General features: G+C 39.3%; 1 protein-coding gene and 1 pseudogene across 5 annotated transcripts in view; both read right to left on the bottom strand.

The window, feature by feature from the left end:
• The window catches only part of LOC141146890 (UDP-glucuronosyltransferase 1A1-like), a 193,044-nt gene that overhangs the window by 60,684 nt on the left and 117,719 nt on the right, over positions 1–14,641 (bottom strand). Inside the window, exon 1 of one of the 5 annotated variants that reach the window (XM_073633672.1) lies at positions 6,599–7,264. The exons of the other annotated variants lie outside the window; for them this stretch is intronic. Within the exon in view, the coding sequence (XP_073489773.1) occupies positions 6,599–7,249 (651 nt within the window). The 5' untranslated portion in view covers positions 7,250–7,264. Of the gene's footprint in view, positions 1–6,598; positions 7,265–14,641 lie in introns of those variants that run through there. 5 annotated transcript variants of the gene reach the window in all.
• Positions 4,910–14,641, bottom strand: part of LOC141146893 (UDP-glucuronosyltransferase 1A5-like) — a 31,924-nt pseudogene continuing 22,192 nt past the window's right edge.

The raw sequence follows: 14,641 nt of genomic DNA on the forward strand, positions 1-14,641 counted from the left end.
ATGATAAAATCAGCAGATCCCCTCCTTCAGATCTTCCCCTCAGATCTAAAGCGACTGCAGTACACTTGTAGTGCAAAGTGGATTTGCCTTTAGTAAATAAACCCCCAGGTCTCCACAAGTAAGTAGTAAATCAGCCCCCATGTGTTTTACTCCATGCATCTATTGAAATAGTGCTACTACCCCGAAATAAGCCCTTAATAATAAGCAGGATGGGATATAGACTCATGTGCTTGGATAGCCCCAGTACTCAGGCATCCAAACGTCCAATCAAAGAGAAAAAAATCCAGCACCACGATTTTTCAAAAATAAACCATATAAGATTTTATTTACCACTTCAGCCCCGGAAGGTTTATTTTAACTGACAATTGCGTGGTCATGCGACACTGTACCTAAATAAAATGTTTGTCCGTTTTTTCCCACAAATAGAGCTTTCTTTTGGTGGTATTTGATCATCTGTGTTTTTTTATTTTCTGCTCTATAAACAAAATAAAGCAGGCAATTTTTAAAGAAAAAACAATATTTTTTATTTTCTGCTATAAAACATACCCAATACATTTAAAAAAAAAATGTCTTCATCAGTTTAGGCCAATATGTATGCCGCTACATATTTTTGGTAAAGAAACTCCCAATAAGCGTATATTGATTGGTTTGCGCAAAAGTTATGGTGTCTACAAACTATGGAATGTATTTATTTGTTTATTTATTTTTTACTAGTAATGGTGGTGATCAGCGACTTATAGCGGTACTGCGATATTGCTGCGAACAAATGAGACACTTAACTGACTTTTGACATGTTTTGCGGACCAGTGACACTAATACAGTGATCAGTGCTAAAAAAAATATGCACTGTCACTGTACTAATGACATTTGCAGGGAAGGGGTTAACATCAGGGGCGATCAAAGGGTTAAGTGTGTTCCTAGGGAGTGCTTACTAACTGTGGGGGAGGTGCTTTGACTGGGGGAAGATAAAGATCCGTGTTCCTGCTTAGTAGAAACACAAGATGTCCATTTTCCCCTCTCACAGGATGGCAATCTACCTTGTTTACGTAGGCAGACCTCAGTTGTGCCTGTCTCCCTAACGATCGGCGGGTACTGGCGGACATCGCGTGCCTCGGACTCGGAAGTGTCAGATCATGTACTAGGTACGTGATCTGGCACAAAGTGGCTGCCCGCAAGCGTTTAATCCATCCAATATAAGAAATCAACACCAGTAGTTATTGACGCATTTTAGCCTCTTACATAGGTCTTAGTCATGTGTTTTACTCCCTTTTCTTCCACGTAATCGAGCTAGTGCTCTATAATTGCCTACTCAGGCACCCAGTCCTGTCACATGGAGCAGAGAGAGTTTCCTTTTCTCAATCCAGCAGATGAATAGAAGGTAAATACAAGTAATTGTGGGGACCAGGTTCACCAGAATAATGCCCTGTACACACGATAGGATTTTCCGATGGAAAATGTGTGATAGGACCTTGTTGTCGGAAATTCCGACCGTGTGTAGGCTCCATCACACATTTTCCATAGAAATTTCCGACACACAAAGTTTGAGAGCTTGCTATAAAATTTTCCGACAACAAAATCCGTTGTCAGAAATTCCAATCGTGTGTACACAAATCCGACGCACAAAGTGCCACGCATGCTCAGAATAAATTAAGAGATGAAATTTATTGGCTACTGCCCCGTGTATAGTCCCGACGTACGTGTTTTACGTCACCGCGTTCAGAACGATTGGATTTTCTGACAACTCTCTGTGACCGTGTGTATGCAAGACAAGTTTGAGCCAACATCCGTCGGAAAGAATCCATGGATTTTGTTGTCCGAATGTCCGATCAATGTCCGACCGTGTGTACAGGGCATTAGAGTGAATCTGTTGCTTTGCCCTACATTGTCAAGGCACAAGTTCTCTTTAAAGTTGAACTCTAGGAATAAACTGTTTTTGTTTATTTTCTTCTTTTAATTCTAAACACAAGTAAATATTTCACCCTCCTATAAAATCTCATTTACATATCCGTCCTGGTTTGTTCTAACCAGCTAGACATGTGCAGTTCGTTTCAATTCTAATTGAAATTCGGATGAATTTTCAGTTTTCGGAAATTTAGTACCGAATTTAAACAAATCCAAAATAATGAAAAAAAAATTTGGACGCAATTTGAATTCAAAACAATTTGAATAGTTTTAGAATCAATTTTGCATAGTTTTCAAATTCGATTAATTATCAAATTAGAAAAGTTTTGGAATTCGAAAAGTTTTCGATTTGTTTTCCAATTTCCAAAGAGAGTAAAATAGAATAGAAAATAAGGGAATAGAAAAGAAAAGAATAAAAAAAGAATGCAATAAAATAGAAAGAATATAACCATCTTGTGAAATTCTAATTTCAAATAAAATAAATTTGAATTTTAATAAAATAGAAAAGAATAGATTAGAATATAATAAAATAGAAAATAACAGAGTAGTATAGAAAAAAACATCAGAAAAGAATAGAATGAATAGAACCATCTTCTGAAATTTGAATTTTGAATAGGAAAGAATAGAATAGAAAAGAATAGATTAGAATAGAATTGAAAATAACAAAATAGTATAGAAAAAAACAACAGAATAGAATAGAATAAATATAACCATCTTCTGAAATTCAAATTTTGAATAAAGTAAATTTTAATTTTAATAGAAAAGAATAGAATATAATAGAAAATAATACAATAGAAAAGAATATCATTACAATACAATACAATACAATAGAAAGAATATAACCATTTCCCAAAATTCGAAGAGAATCAATTCTAATTTGAATAGAATAGAAAAGAATAGATTAGAACAGGAAGATGGTTATATTCTTTCTATTTTATTCTGTTGTTTTTCTATACTATTATATTATTTTCTATTCTATTCTAATTTATTATTTTCTATTCTATTCAAATTTGAATTGATTCTATTTGAATTTTGGGAAATGGTTATATTGTTTCTATTCTATTCTATTGTTTTTTTAATTATATTGTTTTGTATTCTATTCTTTTCTATTTGAATTGCAGAAGATGGTTATATTCTTACTATTTTATTCTATTCATTTTTTATTCTATTGTATTCTATTCTATTTGTTTCTATTCAATTGTATTCTATTCTGTGATTTTATTTTCTGTTCTATTTTGTTCTGTTTTACTCTATTATATTCTATTCTTTTATTTTCTGTTATATTCTTTTCTATTCATTTTTTTCTATTCTATTCCTTTATCTTCTTTTCTATTGTATTCTCTTTGAAAATTGGAAAACTTTTCAAATTAGAAACTTTACGAATTGGAAAACCTTTTGAATGAGAACATTTTTAAAATTGGAAAACTATTTGAATTTGAAAACTATTTGAATTCGAAAACTATTTGAAATAGATTTGAAAACTATTTGAATTCAATTTGCAAAAATTTGAATCGATTTGAATACAAATAAATTAAACTAATTCCGAAAGCGAATTAAAAGTATTAAACTAATTTAACTAAACAAATTTATGCAAACAACAAATCGAAACAAAACAAAACTATTTTTTTAGTTCTGCACATATCTATACCCAGCCAGCTGCAGTGAGGCTGTTTCCTGGATTGGAGTGATCTGCCATACATCCACGGGGGTCTGTACCGTGATATGCTTATGACAGGTGCCATATTTGCTACCTTTGCGAGTTATTTATTGTCTTTTTATCGTTAAAGTTTTTCTAATGCTGCACGTAGGTGGGTACCTTCTGGTATTCTTTTTAGCACAAACTGGTTATTGATTTTGACACTGGTTTAGAGCATGTCTGCAATCCTCATACAACACAAGAGAGTTGAATTACTAAAGGCAAATAAGCTGTTCACTTTGCATGGGAGTTAGTCCCAGAGTTTAACCACTTGCCACCCGCCATATAGCAGAATGACGATGGCAAAGTGGTTGTGATATCCTGACCAGACGTCATATGATGTGATCAGGATATCAGAGCCGGAACGCATCCGCAGGACCGTGCAGCATGGCGATCGGAGGTGCGGTGTGTCAGTCTGACACACCGCAACTCCAATCGCGGTATGAAGCCTCTGACAGAGGCTTCTTACCACGTGATCAGCTGTGACCAATCACAGCTGATCACAGCGTGAACCAGGAAGTGCCGATAAACAGCTTTCCTCGGTTCATGCTGACGGTTCATTGCTGGTCTTTAATTAAGGCCCATTCACAACTTGGCATGCTGGATTGCATGCATTTTTTTTTCATTCAAATATTTTTAACACCAATAATTTCTACCTGGTTTAGATGCTTCTTCTTGGCACAGTTGATTCCTCCAATAAATACCATGCTTGGCATTAAAGGTCTTGGAAATTCAAAGACAAAGTCATATCTTAATAGCCAGATTGAAGCCCGACTAAAAAGGTCCAGAACTGTGACCTCCCTGTGCAGAAAATTTGATGCCAGTTGGGCAAAAGGAGCATAGAAAATTCGGGACATAATCAGCTCAGCATATCTCAACAGAAAGTTTTTTACTCTTTCTTTGAAGGTCATGTGGTCAGTGTACCCAGTGAAGAATCGTGGCACATAGGAAAGTGGGCTGGGAGACTGGGTTGCTTCCTGGTCAACCTCAAAAAAAGCCCCTCTCATGAAGAACACAGTTGGAATAGATAAATGTTCTGCTAATATCTCTCCACATGGGAAAATCGGATCAGTCAACATAGCATCAAACTTGAATGTTTCCAAATCATTGATAAGAGTTTCATTGTAAAGAAGGTTCTGACATGCTGCTACACAAGAATTTCTCACATTCACCATCCTATCATATATATACATTGCTTTCTGTAAGTCTGTCCTCTCTTCAAACACTGTATTCGCATAGTCTTTTATCATTGATTCCATATATTCTATGGTGTAGGGAGCAGTAAAAGTTCTCACAGTGAATTGGTCTAAATTCTTAAGGTGAAAGTTAACATCCGGGACAACCACAACACTCTCATGACCTCTGTGGGACAGCTCCTCCACCAAGTCTCGCATGCTGAGCCAATGGCTTCCATCTTGTGGTACAACTAGCAGCTTTCCACCTTCATTCAGTCTAAATGTCACCAGAAAAAAAAGAATTCTAAGAACGTTGCAAAAACTCATGTCTTCCAAGAAGTTCATTCAAAACTCTTTACACAGCACTGTATGCACTTATATGCACTTCGTAATCCACTCTAATTCCTCATCAGCTATCACAAAATGAACTTTGTGTAAACGGAATCCACCCCTAAAATGTGAAGATGAATAGTGGCACTATTTATGATCGCATGCTAACCCCCATGAGAGTGGGTTGAGGCTCTGTCCGGCCAAATACAAGAGTGGGAGGACTTAATAGCTGGTGAGTTTGAACTTTAGAAGGGAGTGGAATCACGTCACGGGGTGTGGTGGATGTTTTTGAATCACAGCTGAGTGGATTGGAGACACCCTCTCTTTTGGAATCTCTTGGCATGTCTTCACGATTTATGTGGACTGTTCATTTTGCTTTTTGCTTTTTTGCTTTTTTTTGTTTTTGAGTCATCAATTTATTCACATTAGTTTTTTTCCTCTCAGTCCGGTCTTTTATGCTGGTACTAATATACCAGCTTAACACAACTGTCACGGGGTGTATTATATTCAATCTATTCATTTCACAGTTCAGTCATACTGTTGTTTTCATCATTTTTATTTGTATATAATATTAATATTTTTTGTGTTTCACCTGTGTTAGAATGTCACATTTTATCAAGGTGTGCATATATGGTTTTCACATGTTATAGTAATAGGGGAGGTTACCTTGCTTGTGCACTTTAAACTCTTCCTATATACACAGCCTTTTAAATTCAGTGCACTTCCAGCTCACTTTACAACATCTGGGTGTGCGGGAGTGCCTGTCTCACTCCCACAACAAGGGGGGAAAGCGCCACTATTCATCTTCACATTTTAGGGGTGGATTCAGTTTACACATAATTTATATTTTAAGTGGCAGCTCCAATAGGGTCATCATATTTAGTCAAGCGCAGAGGTGGTAGTGCAGGCTTGGGCGGTGTTTTTGACCTGTTTACCTACAGTTTACACAAAATTAACTTTGCTTTTTTGTTGAACTTTTTCAGATAACAAATGTTTCACAATATCTGTCAGTCTTGCAGTTGAAAGCTAAATTGTTTCATATGCATTTGTACAAAGTTGAGAAAGTAGGTAGTAAGAGAAAAACGATTTAGATTACTTCATATTTGAACTTTCTCTCCAAACTTTAATGCATGGGCAAACCGAAAAAGGCATTCAACTTTTTGAGGAAAAGTAATTGTCCCTCAGTAAATAATAAAGAGGATGGTTTTGAATGTTCTTGTTTACTGGTTTAACAATTGTTAAAAATACAGGAAGCGAGGAGAACTTTCAGCATGGGAACATAGACAACTGTAAAAAAAAAAAAGTTTACAGGGGCTGTAACTGTTCCTCAAAATTATATTTAAAAAATTGGCTTGAGTTGCACCTTAATTCACAAAGGCCTGGTATGCTGGTTGGGAAATTCATCCCTCTTATTTACTGACAACAAATAATAACACAACAGTTAAAAAAACATAGAAACACAGACTTTAAAGGCACTAGCAAGCATTGCACCTACTTGAGTCAGAGGGTTTCTTCGAACACAATTGATGCCTCCTATAAAGATCATGTTTGGCATAATAGGTCTAGGAAATTCAAATACAAAGTCATATCTTAGAAGCCAAATGGAAGCTCTACTGAAAAGATCCATAACTGTGACATCCTTTTGCAAGTAGTCTGAAGCTAAACGGGCATAGGGTGCATAGAATAAGCAGCATACAATCTGATCGATATAACTTATTATAAAGTTTTTCACTCTCTGGCTAAACTCCATATGATCGGTGTACACAGTAAAGAATCTGGGAACATAAGAAGCTGGAACTGGAGACTGTGTTGCTTCCAGGTCTGCACCGAAGAAAGCCCCCCTTATGAAAGACACAGACGGTATAGAAAGATGTTCAGCAATGATTTCTCCACATGGGTAGACGGGGTCATTCAGCATAGCATCAAACTTGTAGTCTTCCAAATACTTGATAAGGGAGTCATTTTGCAGTAAGTACTCACACTGAGTAACTACAAAACTGGTTATGTTTACTATTCTATCATACATAAACTTCACATCCTGCAGAACAGGATATTGAAATATATCATGACCAGTCTCCTTTACCATCGATTCCATAAAGTCTTTGTTAAAGGGTACAGTAAAAGTTCTCACTGTGACATTATCCATCTAATTTATCTACAAATGTACTTCATAGACTACCATAACAATCTGGTGACCTCTTTGGGACAACTTCTCAATCACGCTACTCATGGCGAGCCAAAGTCTTCCATCTTGTGGTATAACAAGCAATTTGCCACTTTCACTTAGTCTAAATGCTGTGGAGAAAAGAAGAATTCCAATAAAACTGAAGCACGTGACCCAGGTCCCCATGGCTAGATCCAGAGGCTCCACAGAATGAATGTTACTGTAGTCTGAGCTGAAATCCTTTTCAGAAATGAACTTTGAATACACATTGTATGGCACAAAAAAGAAATCAAAAGCAAATGACCTAGAGACTTAGATAAGAGAATGCCAGGTGAATTTTTATGGCACAAATATTTTAACACTTTGTGCACAAAGAACGCTGACACGCAGGGGTAAGGCTGTGCAGAATGAGTGGTAAGGACTTGTTAAAGCAAACACATAAGTATAGTGTATCTAAAGTAAAAACATCTTTTGCATACAGTGGTGAGGGGTAGAGTCCCTGTCAGGCTTTATTGCTGCCATTAGGGAAAATCCCTTTCTGTTTGTCTTGGTGACCACTGTCACTTGGACAAAAATTGAAGGAATATTCAAAATTTTGATTTCTGCCAAAAGAGGAATAGAGTGGAAATCTTGATATTTTTTCACTTTTGAGACATTTCCTCTCACTTGCTGTTGTGTTTACTGTGCAACAAGTAACAAAACATTTCCCTAGTGTGAAATAGATGACAGAACAGAAATAGAGAAATTTGATAAAATTTTACCATTCCTTACTCCATTCAAGCTTATTAAAAATTTGGCTTAAAATTTATTTTGTAAAAAAATGGGAAATAAACCTCATATGTTAGCAAGAACTAATTAGGAAAAGCCTGAATTATGCCACTTACAGCCACCAATCACATAAAAGCTGAAATATGTAAGTATGGCATGTTGCTTAGTAAACAGACTATTACAGGAACATAACTTAATATGTATATTACATTTCCAAAGCTTAGTTCAGAAAAGCATAAGCCCCGGTTCACACAGGGGCGACTTGTCAGGCGACCTAGCCGCCTGACAAGTCGCGTCCCGTTCTGTACTACGGAACCGTTCTAATAGGAGCGACGCAAGTCGCTCCGACTTAGAAAAAGGTTCCTGTACTATTTTTGGGGCGACTTGCATTAACTATACAGAAGTCGTTTTGCAAGTCGCCGCTGAAGTCGTATGCAGGTTGCCTCTGTGAGTCGGCCTGCAAGTCATGCCGCCCCTGTGTGAACCGGCACTTACACATTCAGTATATGAATCCTTGTGAAATATTAGTTTTTTGTATGAACACATATTAATGTTTTATGCACTTATGGCAATATTGCACAAAAGAAAATCATTTAATTATATTCTAACATTATGATTTTCTAACATTTTCAAAACTCAGTTAACAAACCATTACCACATTTATTATTGCTACCTAAACCTCAGGCTGGTAATAACTGAGTTTTTTTGAGCTGTATTTTGAGGTGAGCATAAAAAGTTACCATTTGCAGTGGAGATAAATTAATTAATGGGAATTTGAAGCTTTCAACAGATATAGCTGACCTCCAGGCAAATTTAAAAATAGAGGTTATGGCATTTACAAAATTCATGAAAACTGATGACATTTTGCCTTTCCTGGTTCCCTGGTTCCTCCATGACTGTCAGTCACCGGTTCTCTGCTCTCTCCTCCAGCGCTCACGGGTGTGCTGGGCTGTGGGGGTGCTGGCTCAGGCTCTCAGTGGCTCGCTGAGAGGGTGAGTCAGGTCCCCGTCCAGGCATTTGGGTGTATCCTGATTGATATTTCCCGAACCTGGACCAACTGAGTGGCGTCAGCCGCCAGTGGACTTTAGTCTGCTGTCCGCTGAAAATGGGTCACAGGAATGCAGAACAAACTGCACTCCTGTGACCTACAGGAGAAGTATGGCTTTGCCATACTTCTCCTTTAGGGCTGGGGAAGAAAGGGCAAGATGTTAGATGTCCTCCAGCCATGAGGAAGCCTTTATCTGATATGCTTCTTCTGGCTTGCTGAAACTCAGTGTGCACTACAATCAGAGTACACAATTTTAATACAGTTAAGGAGCCTGTACAACTGTTCAAGCCTGATGGTAATGCTGGAGTTCAGCTTTAATGTATGTTAACTACAACTAGTGTAAGTACTTGTCTTTATATTGGCCTCTACTAATCTCTTGCACAGCAGCAGCACTCAGACTAAAGCCAGCCATAGACGGTGCAAATTTCTTTCCACAGACAGTGCTGACAGGGGAATCCCCCCTGATGAGACATTGTATTCTCCCGGTGAGGGGGCAGGGGAGTTCACCATTGTGACTGCCTGAAGGACAGGCCACCCAGGGGCTAGGTTTTTAGGCCAGTTTCCAACCCAGGTGCCTGCATTAGATCTTTGAAGGGGTGGAGCACCATGGCCCAATCCCATCCCACCGGCTCTGTACATGTGAACAGGTTCACTGCAACTTCTCTTCCTAAGGTCTTGTTGTAAACAACACTTACATACTTAGCATTCTCAGGGCTTTGAAAATCCTCAGAGGTTTCAGGTCTAGTCCTTAGGCAAACCCTGTGCTTTTTATAGGGATCACATTGCAGTATCCCAAATACCCTAGTGACTGCATCAATAAAACCACTCCACTATCAGTAATAAGTAATAGTCATTGCAATGGTTTTCATAGAATTTTTCAGGCTTTCTGAAAATTATCTTTACAAACATTCTTTTTCTCTGTATTCATTACAGTTGGAAACATTTTGGAATAGTAGGTCCAAACAGTGTGGTAAAACTGCCAGAACATAGTGGTTACAAAGGGTACACATTTTTCAACTTAATGCATTCCCTGCATTAAGAAAAAATGCACCAGCATTTGTATCGCCCCTCTGCCCTTTTAAATACTTACCTGAGTCCTCACTCGATCAATTGCTGTGCCCATATGTAGCTGTTCTCTCCTCTCTTTCCCTGCATTCACAGGACAGAGGCAGCATTGGGAGCCATTGGCTCCTGCTGATGTCAATCAAATCCTTTGAGTAGGGAACAGGGCTAAGCGCCCTGTGTGTGTCTATAAATGCACACAATCCGGCTCTGGAGGGAGCCTTCAGGTGTGCCACCATAGGAAGTGGCTTCCTGTGGTGGCACAACAAGAAGAGGAGGAGTCAAGAGTGCCGGTGGGGGACATCAGAGGAAGAGGTTGGGAACCACTCTGTGCAATTCCATTGCATAGAGCTGGTAAATATAAACTTGTCTGTTGTTTTCATTAAAAAAAATCGTTACAATTGCTTTGATAAGGAATATAAGTTCTCCCTAAACACTACTCAGGAGGCGTTGCTGTGGTGCTCACTTACTTACAACAAAATGTCTCTTGGTGCAACATCATGGGCTTTAGCCTCATGGTGTCTACCGCAAGGGGAAGAGCTCCCCTTCTTCATCTTTTATATGGCTACTCTCTTTTCAGACACAAAATCTAGAACAGCTTCTCCCCAACCTTACACAGCAAGGGGCAGGGAATTCAAATATAAGTGTATATGAGTGTAGCCAAATGTTGGACTATGATAATATGGAGATGGACACACTGCTCTTTATTTACTTCCCATTTTGTGCTGTTGGTGTTGAACTACACAGCTCTCTTCCGGCCAGCAGGTCAGGTGAACTAATAGACCTCTATGTGGCATGCCTGGAACTCTGGGAATTGTAGTTTGAGGCCACAACCCTGTATGGACTCATCAGCTCTCTGGAAAATTGATCCCACAAGACTCTGTATAAGCAGGAGGAACCTAAGGGTTTTTTTTTATTGAATTGCCTGGGAAAGTCTGCTCACTTGGGGCTGGGGGGTCTAAGCATCCAGACCTGTTAAAGCAAGCAGGAGAATGAGGAAACAAGGCCACCCGAGAAAGCCTGGGGGCAGAGAGGAGATTGCTGGGATCAGCAGCACTGTACATCTGGTCCATACAAGAAGAAGGTACAAAAACTAAAACAAACAATCTATATCCCTTGAATATTTAGTAAATGTGCTATGTAGACATAATAATATATGCACGCAATGAAATCCCAAGTCCACAACCTATATGATTGTATTAAAGGAAGTCCATGGGTCAAACGGAATAATAATATAAGTAGGAAGGGGAGGGAAGAAAAAAAGGGGGGGTTATTAGGAGGGGAGATCATCCACGCTCATGGCAGCCATCCAGGGGGAACAGAAACCATGTTCCCAGTACACTGAGAAAACAAAAGAGGGAGAAGAGGTGCCTCTGGGTGCAGATTTTGTACAGATTTTAATATAAAGTATAGAATGGTGAAATGGCAACTCACATTTTAGCAGTTAAAAACAGGCATTGTATCATCCCAAACAATGGGGATGTCATCAGTGGAGTCAGTCCCTTGTTATCCTGTGGATGTAGGCTGTGTTTTCTTCTCGTACACCGCTAGATGGAACTCGGCCGGCCGCGGTGGAGTGTACATCAACACGAGACTTGAAGCGCAAGCTAGTATCCAGGCGAAGGGAGATGACGTCACTGGGATGCAACGCGTTTCCTGAGCGTACAGGCCGTGAATGACATGACGGCCGCGCTCTTTCTTCAAAGCTGATTGACAGGGACATGGTCAAGTGGGATATAAAGGGAAGGAGTGGCTAGTATATAGAATGCACCGTGATTGGATACACCGCATCAGACCAAACCCACGGAATATGGAAGGTGCAACGATGTATTAGATAAATTACAGAATTAAGACATAAATAAAAACATAATAACAACATAGTAAAAAACCTATTAGGAAACGATCACAGGCTAAAAAAACTTAAATAAACCGGATTTAAGAGTGCAGTAAGTAGAAAAATATGTGACTATGTACATATATAGGAGGAAGAGGGAAATAAAAGGGAGAGGAGGTGGGGGTTTTATGTGACTGGTCACTGCTGTGCACATAGATGAGAATGAGTAGGGGAATTGTTACTATTAAATAATAATAAAGGAAAATGTGTAGATAGATGTACCGGATTGAAGTGGTGTGGACAAATTGAAGAATTCGAATTGTGGTAATGTGGGCAGATGGGGGATAGGAATGGTGAAAAAAAGGGTTGATATGAAGTTAATACGCGCACGCACGTATTAGTAAATACCTGCGTGCAGGCTATTGTTAGGATATTGATAAGTGTTTACCCCTCAAAATTGCATACATACATACACATATGAAGCACATATAGTATGTATGTGGAGGTATACCTGGCAGTCATATGAAGGGTAGAGAACATGTGTGGATTGCTTCAAGGGAAGCATGAAGTGGGGGGGAGAAAAAGGGGTTATGGGAGGGGGAGAGGGGGGGACAGAAAGAAGGGGCGGGGGGGAGGAAAGAAGGTGGGAGGTAAGAAGGGAATGGGGGGGAGACAGAAAGAAGGGTAAGAGGGGGAGGCGGGAGGGGTGTCAAAAAGAGGGGGGTTAGTTAGGGAACGGGGGTGGAAAAAAGGAAAATGAAGAGGAATGGGGAGGTTCAGCCATGCTTACAAGTACCCGCCACCCCCATTAAATAAGATGAGGAGACCAACCTGAAGAATGTGTATATAAAACATTGGTTGGATGTAATATAGATGCTGAAAAATTACATATAAAATTAGGTATCGTGGTATAGAATCAGATCTTGAGTATACAAAGTCGACCAGCCCGAACCATACAACCTAACTATAAGCAGCTGTAGTACTGAGGGAAAAATGTATCAAATCCCAAAAGGCATAAATAGAGAAGGCAGTACAGCGCATGGGAAATCTTAAATAAAATAAAACAATCAATAAATGTCCATAAAAAGATTAAATCCAATTCAAGTCCAGCAATTCCTTCAGTGATAATCGTGACATGCAATAGCTGATTGTGTGACTGTAGTGACATGGACCTCCACCTTCGGTAGCACAAGCCGCTCACCTCTACAGATGGACCCCTGAGTTAATCAGTCAGGTCAAATCAGCAGTTCCCTCACAGGGATAAAAGCAGGGAGTGGTGTATGCAGACCCCGGTCAAACTTCAGCAATAGATACTCTTGCAGTCATGACATGTAAAATATATAAAGGAGATCTAGTGCTCTCTGTAGATCGCTAAAAATGGTTTATTTATAAACAAGTAAAATCACTTACAAGCATCGCACTGTACCCCAGTGCAAAGGACAACAGCATATGTGAAAGGATGATCCACATCGCATGGACGAGCGGAGCGCAGGTGACGTCACGATCCAGACACGTGGGAGGTGCCGTACGCGTTACGTCCCTAAAGGGGGCGGGACTTCCTCAGCGGCAACGGCTGGCTGTGACTACACCCGCTTATATGCATATCAGGGAGAGGACAAAGCCAATCCCCGTCAAAGCGTACCTATCTCCATGGTAACACAGGGAGAGATACTAGACAGCGCAATGTAAGTAAACAGGAAACACTGCAGCTGCCCGCTTAACATTGCTTAATCAGAGACTGACCGTTTTAAAGAGCTTTAGCACGAACATAATAGAAAAAATATATATAAAAAAGATATGTATAAAAAATTTATATAAAAAATATTTTAATAAAAAAATTAATTAATTAATTGTCATCCTGCGCTCTGGACGGCCATCCTAGAAGTCATCCATAATTCATCATACATAAAATATGTAAATTACATAAATTCCTAAAAATCAAACCCTGAAATGAAATAAAACACCGCAAGCAAGGAGGGGAGGAGGAGGGCCAGAAAAAATGATAAATGATTTGACAGTTAACTGCTAGCGATCCGAAATAAAGCAATTAACGTCAAATTCAACGTTCAAGCCCCCAGGGATGAGAACCTTGGTCTCATGAATCCAATGGGATTCCCTGCGACTTAATTGACGTAAAAAATTGCCCCCTCTCCAATGTTTTTTTACTCTCTCAATACCCCAAAAACTCAATCCTCTGGGGTTTTGACCATGCACTAATTTAAAGTGTTTGGAGACATTGTGTGTCTTTAATCCCTTCTTGATGTTGTTGACATGTTCTCCTAAACGCACATGTAGGGGGCGGGAGGTCCTTCCTATGTATTGAAAACCACACTTACATTGGAGCATGTATACGACCCCTACCGTTGTGCAAGTGATCAGTTGGTCAATTTTATATTCTTTACCAGTGGATGTGGCCCTAAAATTCTTGCGTTTTTTATTATTGCATTTAGAATGCCTGCAGGCTGTGCATCGCCCACAGGCATAGAAACCTGAGAGGAAAGAGAACAATCGGTTTTCAGATTGTATAGGAGGATCAACCACTCCTGGGGCTAATCGATCACGCAGAGATGGAGCTTTCTTATAGAGGAACATCGGACGTGGTGGCAGCAGGGGACCCAGCACACGATCCTGTTTCAGGATTGATCAATTTTTTGAAACTAAT

Source organism: Aquarana catesbeiana, linkage group LG06 (genome assembly GCF_042186555.1).
Source record: "Aquarana catesbeiana isolate 2022-GZ linkage group LG06, ASM4218655v1, whole genome shotgun sequence".
NCBI classification, from domain to species: Eukaryota; Metazoa; Chordata; class Amphibia; order Anura; family Ranidae; genus Aquarana; species Aquarana catesbeiana.